This window comes from Miscanthus floridulus, chromosome 3, assembly GCF_019320115.1.
Source record: "Miscanthus floridulus cultivar M001 chromosome 3, ASM1932011v1, whole genome shotgun sequence".
NCBI lineage: Eukaryota > Viridiplantae > Streptophyta > Magnoliopsida > Poales > Poaceae > Miscanthus > Miscanthus floridulus.
In genome coordinates this window covers 89076300-89090718 of record NC_089582.1, presented here as the reverse complement: position 1 = coordinate 89090718, position 14419 = coordinate 89076300, and the positions used below count along the sequence as shown (strand labels likewise).

The 14419-nt window shown below is 43.9% G+C and overlaps 1 protein-coding gene across 1 annotated transcript; it reads right to left on the bottom strand.

The window, feature by feature from the left end:
- Positions 1-249: 249 nt before the first annotated feature.
- On the bottom strand, positions 250-13818 carry LOC136544011 (probable LRR receptor-like protein kinase At1g51890). Its single transcript, XM_066536302.1, has 4 exons — positions 13581-13818; positions 1155-1223; positions 860-1049; positions 250-661 (listed from the first exon to the last, which is right to left on the bottom strand). Exons 1-4 carry the CDS (start codon positions 13816-13818, stop codon positions 250-252), a joined length of 909 nt encoding a protein of 302 aa, XP_066392399.1.
- Between the last annotated feature and the right edge of the window lie 601 nt (positions 13819-14419).

Sequence of the window (14419 nt, the reverse complement as noted above, 5' to 3'; positions counted from 1 at the left end):
GTATTTAGACACAATTGTACATATCACTATGAAATAGAAATAGTAACCAAAAAATTAAATCAAAATCCCGGTATTATGTACATTTCACTATGGATTAGAAATAGTAATCAACATATTAAAAATAAATAATAGTCCTGACGTTTATAAAATCTTCTAACTCTACACATGTGTAGATACAAAACATGGAAACCCGTTGGAAACGTATTGTGGAGCAGAGAAGCAGCACCAGCCATGCACTGATGTACAGCTTCACCTCGCTGACGGACCAAACCCGGACATCATCAAAGCGGCGCTATCGCTGGCGGCGATGCTCGCCGGGACGCTATGGTAGTCGTCGTTGTCGCGAGCATACTCCAGCGCGAGGCTGTCCTTAAGCTGCGCCACCACTTCGCCCATCGTCGGCCTCCCGGCGCCGCTCTCCGCCGTGCACGCCATGGCGGTGTCGACCACCTTCCACATGGAGTTGACGTCGTAGGTGGCTCCGAGCCTCGGGTCAGCGACCGAGCCGATGTCGCCAGTGGCGGAGACCCTCTGTTTGACGCGCTGGACAATGTGGCCCTGGCCCGGCACCAGCGGAGGCTCCCCCGTGGCTGCCTCGAGTAGGGTGACTCCGAAGCTGTACACGTCGCTGCTCTCGGTTAGCCTTCCGGTGAAGTAGTACCTGGAACAAACAGCAGTAACCAAGGACATCAAAAGGAAATCCTCAATGCTCATGTTGTTATTTAAATCTAAAGGTCGCATGACAAATGCCGGTTTTCTTGCATACTACTTCTCAGTGGAATACAAGCAACAAGAACAAGGAATGAAAGTATAAAAGTACTACCAAAATGTTATAGCATACACAGGGAGAGAGACATACTCTGGGTCCATGTAACCAGCCGTGCCAGCTGCCGTGGCTGAAATGTGAGTATGGCCATCGCTAATATATGTTTTGCTAAGTCCCAAGTCTGCTATTTTAGCTTGCAGATTCTGACCCAACAGTATGTTGCTGCTCTTCACATCCGGGTGAATTATTGGCGGGCTACATCCTTTGTGCAGATAATCCAGACCTACAACAGGAATAATGCCAGGAGATGAAAATGGAAAAGAGGAACAAATGGCAGATTTGCTTAAAAGAAATGAGTTGGCTATATGTGTAATTCATTGGAGCATACCTTGTGCAGCTTCGAGCACTATCCGTACACGTGTTCCCCAGTTCAAGGCTTCAGCAGCAGCATTTTTACCTTCATTGTATTAAGGGATTTGAGGACCACGGACGACAACTCACCTAAATAATCAAGGACGTATTTCAGTCTCGACCTACCCCGAAGGGACGGTTTTCCGCCTCGCCAGACCCCTCAGGCACAGGCCCCATGTCGCTCGACCCCGAGGGTGCGGGAGACGTCTCGCCCGACCTTGAGGGCACGGGCTCCGTCTCGCCCGACCCCTCAGGCGCGGGTTCGTACCACCCCCAACCACTACGGGTCCAAGCGTGTGGGCATGGGTAAAGCCTCTAACGCTAGAAGGGGCGCAGGCACGCCTTGACGTGACCCGTGGCCAGGCCATGACAGGTCACGCCCGGGGGTTCGCATCGCCAACAATGACAGGTGCGTGGGTGTTGTGCTGCCTAATCCCCGTACGGCCGCTGACAGGCACGTTGGTTCACCACGCCATCCGTCAGGACGGGATGGAACGCCACAACCAGCTGATGACGTCGAAGCATGGCACCAGTGGTGAACAGGAGCCCGCGTGGAGCCATCCCCGTCACCATCTGCAGCGTCAGCGGGACCCACATGAAGTTAAAGAAGGACGCAGTGGTCCGAGAGGGCTTCTTCTCCTCGATTTTCTCCCTCTTTCTCTGTCTCTCTCTTCTCTTTTTCTGATGTAACCTGCATCTTCCCCTTCTTCTATAAAAGGAAGGAACACAACTCAATACACGAGGGAGATAGGCACGAGCACACGGCTGAGCAACTGAACAAACTCTCAGCACTTCTCAATCCTTCCACCAAGAGACCTGGGATCCGCTCTCTCTCTCTCGCCCATCTGTAACCCCTACTATAGACAGTGCCGGTAACACGAGCAGCAGTAGACTGGACGTAAAGACGTTCTGCCCGAACCAGTATAATTCTTGTATCCACCGAGCACACCATCCGGGCTAGATGCTCAAATTAGAAATTTACTAGCCGGTGATCCAAAACACCCACAGTTGGCACGCCAGGTAAGGGGTTTTTGCGCATGTCGACATCCACATCAGGCCTCGGATGGCTAGTCACGGCGTCAGGTGGGTCCCGAACGCGTACGTGCGTTTCAGGAGCCTGGACTTCATCGTCACGACGGAGGGATAGTTGGTGTAGGCTCCTGGCGCCGTCCTGCCTCTCCACTCCGCCAACCTCGATGCCATCGTCGAGACGCTTGAGGAGCTACAGCTGCACGCGTCGGAGGCCCGTGTCCCCAGGAGCGACCAGCTCCTCGATTTCAACTATGAGAGGCTGGAGTGGGCCAACTCGACGCCTTCTTGGGACCCCGACCGTCCAGAGAGGACCTGCGCTGCCTTACTTTTTTTCTTCGCCAATGTCATGATGCAACTCGCCCGAGGGGAACCGCTCTCCTCGGAACACCTCACCCGGGGCATCCCGACAGCATTCCCATAGGGATGACCGTTGGTCGCCTCGTGGTGCTGCGTCGTTCGTAGGGATGACCGAATACGTCGTAGAATCTTTCCACGACCTTCTCGCGGGAGATTCAGAGTCGCTCTCCGACTCTGACTCCAGCAGGGGAAGCCATCACCCCTCGCGAGAATTTTTTATGGTAGGTACTGCTGAGGGACGCATCGAAAGCATCCATGAGGGAGGGGCTACCCCACCAAACGACCTCAACGACGAGGTCGAGGAAGATGTAGGGGCCCTTCCTCGCATGCGGGTGGACACAGCTAAGGGCACGGCACCAGGAGCTCATGGATGCACGACTCCAAGAAGAATCTAGAGACGAGTATCCCTATCTCCTAGTCGATGTTGTCCGAATCTCGGGGACGAGATTCATCTTAAGGGGGTAGAATTGTAACACCCAAAATTTGCCTCTTTTTAAAATAGGTTCAAATGATTTATTTGTGAATTTTTGTGCACATGAAATATAGGAAAATAAATTTTTTCATTAAATTAAAATTCATCATAAGCTAGCAACATATTTGTGCATACATGCCGGTGCATTTGAACTATTTGGTTGAGTGGTTTTGAATCAAGATTCAAAATGGTTTAAATTACTTTTGAAAATAAATTAAAATGGCTTTGAATTAAAGAAAAGAAAATTAGAAAATAAAAGCATTTAAAAAGTTGTAAAAATGTAGTTTTGAAAACTTATCAAAATTTCTCATTTTTATTTGAATTGAAAAGTATATTTGAAATAATATTTAAATTTAGTTTTGATTCAAGGTTCAAATGAATTCAAAACCCAATTGAAAAAGTATTAGGAAAAAAAACGATTTGAAAAAAAATGAGCAAGCCTTGCCTTCTGGCTAAGCCTGGGCGTTCGGGTTACCCGATTTTTTCGGGTCGGGTAATTCAAAATTCGGGTAATAAAAATTGCTACCCGATATTACCCCCGAAAAAACACTACCCGCAAATTCGGGTACCCGATAATTCAGGTTCGGGTTCGGGTATTACCCGATATACCCAAATTTACAGAAAACAACAAACTACACTAAATTTCAGTAGCGATCTATACATAATTTCAGCAGCAATTTGTATAGAATTTCAATAGCAATTTATAGAGAATAATATATTACAGTCACTCATTCAAATAGAGAGAATTATATTCTAATAAAGTGATAAGTTAAATGGTTCAGCTAATAACACATGATGAATACAAAGACAAAACAAATCTTTGGGTAGTTCGGGTAGTTTGGGTACCGGGAGATATTACCCGAATTACCCAAACTAATTTCGGGTAATCAAAATCGCTATCCGAATTTGGGATCGGGTATCTCGGGTTCGGGTAATTCGGGTCTGGGTTCGGGTAATTCGGATACGGGTAATGGGTATCGGGTATTTTGCCCAGGCTTACTTCTGGCCACGGATTGCTACAGCCGAGGCCACGCTGCACTCTCTCATACCGCCGGCCCAGCAGCCGCGTTCCCTCTCTCTGTGCTCTATCTCTTTGTCGTCCTGACCCCGCCTCCTGAGTCGCTGAACCACTAATGGAGGCGCACGACCGCGTGCATGAAATTCGAGCTGCTGCCTTCTTCTCGTCCTGCATGATCTTCACGTCCAGCCATGCAGGGCCATCAACGATGCTGCCTATGTTCGATGGTGAGCATCTCCATGCCTTCCTCTCTGCGTTGACTACTCTGCTGCATGCTGCTTTTGCATGTATGATATACGTCTACATGCCTTGTCTACATATACTTGATCATGCGTCAGCTATTTCTTTGTTCAAAATTCTACTCCGTCTCTTCAAGATCAATGCGAGCTATCTTTTTTAACCATTCATCACATGTTTTTACTGAGCTCCGGCGAGCTCTGGTCATCGGCCATGGCGCCTCCGGCCGTGAGCCGTGCATGCGATGCGTTGCCTTGATTCAATCTGCTAGTTGGCTTGATGACATTATCTCCCACGTCATACTTTATTGCGGTCGTTTTCCTTTATAAAAACAAATCCAGAAATACAATAGAAATACACATCATTCTGAGCCGTCCGTTTTTAGATCAATGGCCCAGATTAGAACTTACCCCTTCGCTGTTCTTTTTGCTAAAGAGACCCTGTATTTTCGGAAAAGAAACCTGCAGTCCAAAACATGTTTACAGGTTTTGTTTTCTTCATTTGAAAGCGTATTTTGTTTCGGTTAAGTCGAAAATACGTTTTCAGCTATTTACAGATTTGCCACTGATTTTGTTTTAGCCATAACTTCTTCGTTTTAATTCTGATTTGATCCGTTCAAATTGCGTTAGGTTCATAATTTTATAATCTACATGTTCATACTACTGTTAAGTATGTTTTCAACTTTTAAAATTCTTGATTAGATTTAACCTATTATTTTATTGAAGAAAATCTTGTTTATTTCATATCTTCTACGTTTTAACTCTGTTTTAGTCTATTCAAGTTGCGTTAGATTCATAGCAGAGAGATCTACGCGTTAGCAACAGTGGTTACCATATTACTATTTCTGACATTTCATGGTTTAAATCATATCTTGATTAATAATTATGCAACTGGGTTTTGTAAATAAAATATGATTTATTTTACTTTAGTTTTATAATTCAAATCTAAATTTGATTTAATCCAATTTACATAAGAATTTATATAGTTAAATAAATGAAGCCTATAGTTTTCTTTTCCGTAGATAAAGTAAATCTTTCGGTAGTTGTATCTTTTCAACCGTAGCTCCGATTAGCATGCTTTTCGTGTCTGTGTGTTCGTAGTGAGACGTAGATTCGTTTTATAAACTTTTCATCTTGATTTTATGTTTGGTGTATTGTTCTAATTTAGATCTATTGTTTGCTTCGTGTATGATTGTATGGATGCTTGTGTGGTGCTTTATGATTACGTCCAGTCGGTGAGATATACGTGGTGATCAAGAAGAACAAGAAGAACGTTGAAGATTAAAGCTTACCAAAGGATCGGTGTTTAAGGCAAGTATAGCATGGGATCTTACTTGTTGTCCTATACACCTTTAATCATTTAATTCATACTACATGTGTCTACCTTGACTGCCACTAAGGATTTTCTAGTATTTTGTACTTGTACCTTGACTCCTTTGGGATATACATTGGGTAGCTTTGCTAGTGCTCAACTACAACCATGATCTTGTAACTTGACTAATGGAATATGAAATGAACATTAAAAGATGCTTTTTAGCAACATGGAACAAGGAGGCTAGAGCATTGGGTTGTTTTATGGTGCTCTAGATTCCTCTCCCTAAGGACTTATCTGTAAGTGATCATCCGGGACTTACAGTACAGCTGTGAGGGCTATATGACTCTGGCTTTAGCTCAATATGAGGACCTTTTCTAGCTTGTTAGTGGTTACCTTTATTAGAGTAAAAATGGCTTGACGAATCGGGTATAGTGCGGCCTCTATCCCCATGTGTATAGGCTGCGTGTCAATGTGCCATCAGGAAGGGGGGCTCTAGATCTGTTTGCCGAGTGAATCTAATGGCCCTAACTTGTTAGATGAACCTTTGAAAGGCTTCATAGTAAACCCTACCGACCTTCCGTGGTAGTGGGTCAAGAGGCTGATCACCTCGGGCGAAAGGGTAAATCACGACTCACAGTGAAAGTGTACAACCTCTGCAGAGTGTAAAACTGGTATATCAGCCATGCTCACGGTCACGAGCGGCCTTGGAACCCTTACGGAATAGATGATGAATACTGATGATACTGATGATAAAGATGCTCATTAATGGTTAATTGTTTATGCTATTCATTATTCGTGTTTACCTGATCATGTGTTTATATGGGTTTGTGGATAAACTTGTTGCTACTCAATTGCTAAAAGATGATTCATTAAAAGCTAATCGTAGTTAAACCAGTATTAGCCTTTTGAGCCTCATGAACCCCATCTTATATTTGTTGAGTACGACATGTACTTACGCTTGCTTTATTTTCAAATATTTGGAAAAATCCCGGATGGGTACCAAATTGCTAGAGTTTGGAGGAATTAGGCTTGTGATCAACCAGTCAGTTGTCCCTGTGGATTGGAGTCTTCGCCTGAAGATCGGAGTTGTCTTTTCGCCGTCTATACTCTGAGGTTATAATCTTTATACTAATATGCTATGTATTTAAGCATTGTCTATTGATATTACCTTTATTTGTAGCTATATGTGATATTTGACTTCCTATGCTTATATATGGTGTGTATCTGGTTTTGTTCTTAAAATCGGGTGCTACAAAGTGGTATCAGAGCAATGCTGACTGTAGGACGCAAGCCTAGTAGAAACTGGTCGTTCTAAGGTTTAAAACTTGCTATAAAATCCTTGTTCTATAAACCTTGATATTTTCTTATCTACTATATATCTATCCTTGATATTTATCTCCTCCTTGATGCTTATTTTAAAGTCTTTGTTCCCATCTTCACTCCTTGATCTGATATGCTTTTAGAACCATTACTCACCATCTTCTTGCGTAATCTAAAGATAAGTCTTAGGGTTGTTACCCCTAGTACAATAAGAACGATAGTATCGTAAGTTGAGTCCATTATTGAATTGTGCATCTTTATTGCTTGTTGAATTGTCATTATGCTTATTATTATTTTGAATCTTTGTAATGAATACAATGATCTTGTTGGGTGTTCCCATAATTTTATTTAGTTTATAGGCCTAAGGTATAAGGATTAGTGAAACAAATAGTTAGGTTTTGGTTTTCTTCTGTTTATCTATCCTGTCTTTTCGGAGCAGTCTGCACTCTTCGGCTTATATCTCTATTCTTGGATGACCTAAAATCATGAGACAATTCTGAACAATAGTAGACTTCAATATCTTTCTCTGAGCGCAAGAATCACATTGATAGCTATTTTGGTTATGGAGATACGAAAATCACAAGGCGATGCATCTGTGCTGTTTGGAACCCAGAACAGTTTCTCTTGTGCACTGTTTTTTACTAAGTTAACTAAGGAATTTGGAAAAGTGTTCTATAAGGAAGTTGTGGATAATTTTATAAGCTTTCCAACGATATAAGCTGCAACTTCATTGGATTAATAGAATGAGAGTTACAGCTGTTTGACGGCGCTGCTGTTTTTCTGCTCGCGAGGAATTTCAGATTTCTTGTTCTTGCCCATACACAGGAGTATCATTGGGATGACAGAACGTCTTGATACTAGTTAACTCATCTAGAAGGAGGTTCAAGCTATACTTTGGTGCTCCCTAGTTTATATTTTCTTAAGGGGTAGCCAAGTTGAAAAATATGCAAGATGTAGTATCCTACGTTCTAGTTTGCGCAGCGGAAGCGTGGTGGTACCCAAAGTTGTGAGAGAAACTCAGAGTCTCCATGAGGTTTGATTAAAGGTTCAAGGGAGGTTTAACCAAGATCATCAAGATATTGATAATGTTACTGGAAAAGCTTTTAAGTTAGTTTGGATCAAGAAACCTCAGCTAAGTGTTCGATGGAGCCCAAGAAGAGATTGAAGTAAAACCTATGTATTAGCTTTGCCAAATCAGAACAAGAGCTTTACATCCACTAGGATGCATCTTGTCAAGGTGTGGGATGTGTCCTTAAACCAGAAGAAAAGAAGGGGCTTGTTCATTAAGTCAATTAAGGAAGCGTGAGTTGAAGTACCTAACATGTTAACTGCGGTTATCCATTATGGAACATGGAAGTAATATCTTCTTGTAAGTAAAAGTGACATTTAGGAGGGTCACAAGAATCTACAGGACATCTTTACTAAATTGGTCTTGAGCTTATGATATCCTCATTGGAATGAAATTGATTATGACTTGGAAAAGTGCTATCACTTGGAGAAGCAAAAGTCATGGCTGATGCCCTTAGCAACGGAGAGTTGTGCTAAGAAGGTTCGGGTGATGCCAAGGATCAAGAATTGTATTCCAAGTTTGAGCAACTTGACCGGAATCATTAATGTTTTAAAGATTGGTAGCCGAATTTCCTTACGACCAAAAGATTCGTTAGGCTTCGTTGGAAGGTGGATATTTAAGAAAGAGAATTGGATAGCCTAGTGATTGGAGATACATGAGGGTTGTTTGGAGTACCTGTCAGAATCTTGGAATTAGTTAGGCAAGTTACCTGGAGTAAGGTCAACAGGTATGCAAAATAAAGTGGAATCCTTATCAAGACGATGGAACTATACGATGAAGTAAAGAAGAATCTAGAGACGAGTATCCCTATCTCCTAGTCGACGTTGTCCGAATCTCAGGGACGAGATTCATCTTAAGGGGGTAGAATTGTAACACCCAAAATTTGCCTCTTTTTAAAATAGGTTCAAAATGATTTATTTGTGAATTTTTGTGCACATGAAATATAGGAAAATAAAATTTTTCATTAAATTAAAATTCATCATAAGCTAGCAATATGTTTGTGCATACATGCCGGTGCATTTGAACTATTTGGTTGAGTGGTTTTGAATCAAGATTCAAAATGGTTTAAATTGCTTTTGAAAATAAATTAAAAATGGCTTTGAATTAAAGAAAAGAAAATTAGAAAATAAAAGCATTTAAAAAGTTGTAAAATGTATTTTTGAAAACTTATCAAAATTTCTCATTTTTATTTGAATTGAAAAGTATATTTGAAATAATATTTAAATTTAGTTTTGATTCAAGGTTCAAATGAATTCAAAACCCAATTGAAAAAGTATTAAGAAAAAAAATGATTTGAAAAAAAATGAGCAAGCCTTGCCTTCTGGCCACGGATTGCTACAACCGAGGCCACGTTGCACTCTCTCATACCGCCGGCCCAGCAGCCGCGTTCCCTCTCTTCGTGCTCTATCTCTCTGTCATCCTGACCCCGCCTCCTGAGTCGCTGACGAACTGGGCCGCTTGTTAGCCGTGTCTTCTACCTCGTGAACCGGCCAGACTCCGATGCCGCCGCCGAGGAGTCCGCATTGCCCCCGCCGCCGCGTCGTCTTGCCGTGTGCTCCAAGTTGCCTGCCTCCCATAAATACCGACGTCCAGCTTTGGAAGCAAGCCATACCCGACGTACATAGCGTTGTCTGTGTTGCCTCCATGCTTCATTGCCGTGATGTACGTACACGTCTTCCTGGTCGCCGGTGCTCGTCGACTCGTCATCTTCTGAAGCCATCATTGTTCTGATGGGAGAGACTCGGTTGCTGCCATCTGCAAGTGCTAAGTCGGTCGCCTTGGCCGCCGGTAGCTGCGGAACCACTAATGGAGGCGCACGACCGCGTGCATGAAATTCGAGCTGCTGCCTTCTTCTCGTCCTACATGATCTTCACGTCCAGCCATGCAGGGCCATCAACGATGCTGCCTGTGTTCGATGGTGAGCATCTCCATGCCTTCCTCTCTGCGTTGACTACGCTGATGCATGCTGCTTTTGCATGTATGATATACGTCTACATGCCTTGTCTACATATACTTGATCATGCGTCAGCTATTTCTTTATTCAAAATTCTACTCCGTCTCTTCAAGATCAATGCGAGCTATCTTTTTTATCCATTCATCATATGTTTTTACCGAGCTCCGGTGAGCTCTGATCACCGGCCATGGCGCCACCGGCGTGAGCCGTGCATGCGATGCGTTGCCTTGATTCAATCTGCCAGTTAGCTTGATGACATCATCTCCCACGTCATGCTTTATTTGGCCGTTTTCCTTTATAAAAACAAATCCAGAAATATAATAGAAATACACATCATCCTGAGCCGTCCGTTTTTAGATCAATGTCCCAGATTAGACCTTACCCCTTCGCTGTTCTTTTTGCTAAAGAGACCCTGTATTTTTGAAAAAGAAATCCGCAGTCCATGTTTACATGTTTTGTTTTCTTCATTTGAAAGCGTATTTTATATCGGTTAAGTCTAAAATACGTTTTCAGCTATTTACATATTTGCCACTGATTTTGTTTTAGCCATAACTTCTTCGTTTTAATTTTGATTTGATCCGTTCAAATTGCGTTATGTTCATAATTTTATAATCTACATGTTCATACTACTGTTAAGTATGTTTTCAACTTTTAAAATTTGTGATTAGATTTAACCTATTATTTTATTAAAGAAAATCTTGTTTATTTCATATCTTCTACGTTTTAACTCCATTTTAGTCCATTCAAGTTGCGTTAGATTCATAGCAGTGAGATCTACGCGTTAGCAACAGTGGTTACCATATTACTATTTCTGAAATTTTATGGTTTAAATCATATCTTGATTAATAATTATGCAACTGGGTTTTGTAAATAAAATATGATTTGTTTTACTTTAGTTTTATAATTCAAATCTAAATTTGATTTAATCCAATTTACATAAGATTTTATATAGTTAAATAAATGAAGCCTATAATTTTTTTTCCGCGTATAAAGTAAATCTTTCGGTGGTTGTATCTTTTCAACCGTAGCTCCGATTAGCGTGCTTTTCGTGTCTGTGTATTCGTAGTGAGACGTAGATTCGTTTTACAAACTTTTCATCTTGATTTTATGTTTGGTGTATTGTTCTAATTTAGATCTATTGTTTGCTTCATGTATGATTGTATGGATGCTTGTGTGGTGCTTTATGATTACGTCCAGTCGGTGAGATATACATGGTGATCAAGAAGAATAAGAAGAACTTTGAAGATTAAAGCTTACCAAAGGATCGGTGTTTAAGGCAAGTATAGCATGGGATCTTCCTTGTTGTCCTATACACCTTTAATCATTTAATTCATACTGCATGTGTCTACCTTGACTGCCACTAAGGATTTTCTAGTATTTTATACTTGTACATTGACTCCTTTCAGACATGCATTGGGTAGCTTTGCTAGTGCTCAACTACAACCATGATCTTGTAACTTGACTAATGGAATATGCAATAAACATTAAAAGATGCTTTTTAGCAACATGGAACAAGGGGGCTAGAGCATTGGGTTGTTTTATGGTGCTCTAGATTCCTCACCCTAAGAACTTATCTGTAAGTGATCATTCGGGACTTATAGTACAGCTGTGAGGGCTATATGGCTCTGGCTTTATCTCAGTATGATGACCTTTTCTAGCTTGTTAGTGGTTACCTTTATTGGAGTAAGAATGGCTTGACGAATAGGGTAGTGCGGCCTTTATCTCCATGTGTATAGGTTGCGTGTCAATGTGCCATCGGGAAGGGGGGCTCTAGATCTGTTTGCCGAGTAAATCTAATGGCCCTAACTTGTTAGACAAATCTTTGAAAGGCTTCATAGTGAACCCTACCGACCTTCCTTGATAGTGGGTCAAGAGGCTGATCACCTCGGGCGAAAGGGTAAATCACGACTCACAGTGAAAGTGTACAACCTCTGTAGAGTGTAAAACTAGTATATCAGTCGTGCTCACGGTCACGAGCGGCCTTGGAACCCTTACAGAATAGATGATGAACACTGATGATAAAGATGCTCATTAATGGTTAATTGTTTATGCTATTCATTATTCATGTTTATCTGATCATGTGTTTATATGGGCTTGTGGATAAACTTGTTGCTACTCAATTGCTAAAAGATGACTCATTAAAAGCTAATCATAGTTAAACCAGTGTCAGCCTTTTGAGCCTCATGAACCCCATATTATATTTGTTGAGTACGACATATACTTACGCTTGCTTTATTTTCAAATATTTGGAAAAATCCTGGATAGGTACCAGATTGCTAGAATTTGGAGGAATTAGGCTTGTGATCAACCAGTTAGTTGTCCCTGTGGATTGGAGTCTTCGCTTGAAGATCGGAGTTGTCTTTCCGCCGCCTATACTCTGAGGTTATAATCTTTATACTAATACGCTATGTATTTAAGCATTGTCTATTGATATTACCTTTATTTGTAGCTATATATGAGATTTGACTTCCTGGGCTCACATATGGTGTGTATCTGGTTTTGTTCTTAAAACTAGGTGCTACACCATCAGGCCCTCGGCCATGGACGACAGCTCTCTAGCCTCATTCCTCAACGGTGCGCGTGGCCGCCTTGCCTGCTCTATGCCGTAGCTAGAGGACGAGGCATTGGCAACCGACCTGCAAAAGGAGAAGGTCAGAACTCAAAAGGATTAAAGGGTTTAGGGTTATGGTTAGCTCTTACCTGCGCAACCAGAGCCTGATGCCAGAGAAAACGAGGGCCACACAGAGGCAACGAGAACGGATTAGCAAGGACGGTGAGCGGTCGCAGAAGGAGTGATGGGGACGCAAACTCACATGGTCACCGAGAGGATAGAGGAGAGATAGGGAAAAGGGAGGGGATCAGGGGACTCAGGGAGAGGTGGGGGAGCGGCAGCGAGATCACCGTAGTTGGGGACAATGGCGATGGTCGACGGTCGGAGTTGGATCGATGAGGAGCGACAAGCGAGTGACAGAGTGGAGCGAGAGAGGTGCGGCGGGGAGGCGGAGGGCCTCTGGTTAGGGTTTAGGGTGAGGGAGAGGGGTGTTGCGGCGCCTGGTTGTATATGGAGCGGGGGGTGCGGCGGATTTCATGGGCTAGGCCAAATGCGACCTGTGGGGGAGGCAAAGAGCCATTGGTGGCACCGGGCCACCACTGGGCCTACCGTTGAGGAGCGGACTGTGCCATGCTAGCCCAAGTGCCTGGGGTGAGGCCCAAGCACGGCCTACTCCTCCGGCCCGTGCCAGCTCGGGCCCGTTGGCCACCGGGCCGCCCCGTGCTTGGGCCTGGCAAAAAATATGAGCCTCATGCCGGGCTGACGGGCTCGGGCTACATGCCCATATATAGAGCCAGGTCCGTTCTCCATCTTTTTAATTAGCAAGAAATTCTTAATAGAGGATATCTATATTTAGAGATCTAATTATTAGGGTGTATTTGGTTGGATGGATATTCATGGATGGGAGATAGCCATCCATGGATAAGTGGTGTTCGGATTGATGGATTGGCTAAACATGAGTATCCACTACAGTAGATGTCGAATCTTGTTACCATTCACCTCCTCATAGATCTCCTTAAAATTAGCCTAGACAACAGACTTGCGCTTACCCACAGCAGAAGAGGTTGGAGTACAGTTACCGTCTATGCTATTGGTGTTGGAGGCCACCGCCATCCCTGTCTCCGTCGTCGCCACCCCTGCATCACCGCCATCCAGATTGATCGGAGTAGGGCTGCTACCAATGTCAGCACCGAACAACGCTGCAGCAGCGTCACAGACGTCGTCGTCACGCTCGGGGGACAACCCTACCGTGATCAGGTCCATGTTGCCGGTGACAGGATAGATGATATCGTCATCCACCATCGGGCCCTCGGCCATGGACGGTAGCTCTCCATCCCCGTTCCTCAACGGTGCACGTGGCCGCATTGCCCGCTCTATGCCGTAGCTAGAGGACGAGGCATCGGCAATCGACCTGCAAAAGGAGAAGGTCAGAACTCAGAAGAATGAAAGGGTTGGGGTTATGGTTAGCTCTTACCTGCGCAACCGGAGCCCGACGCTGGAGAAGACGAGGGCCACATAGAGGCAACGAGAATGGATTAGCAAGGACGGCGAGCGGTCGTAGAAGGAGTGACGGGGATGCAAACTCACATGGTCACCGAGAGGACAGAGGAGAGATAGGGAAAAGGGAGGGGATTAGGGGACTCAGGGAGAGGTGGGGCAGCGACGACGAGGTCATCGAAGTTTGGGACGATGGCGATGGTCGGAGTTGGATCGATGAGGAGCGACGAGCGAGTGACAGAGAGCAGCTACAGAGCGAGAGAGGCATGGCGGGGAGGCGGAGGGCCTCTGGTTAGGGTTTGGGGGTGAGGGAGAGGGGTGCCGCGGCGCCTGGTTATATATGGAGTGGGGGGTGCGGCAAATTTCATGGGCTAGGCCAAATGCGACCTGTGGGGGAGGCAAAGAGCCGTTGGTGGCACCG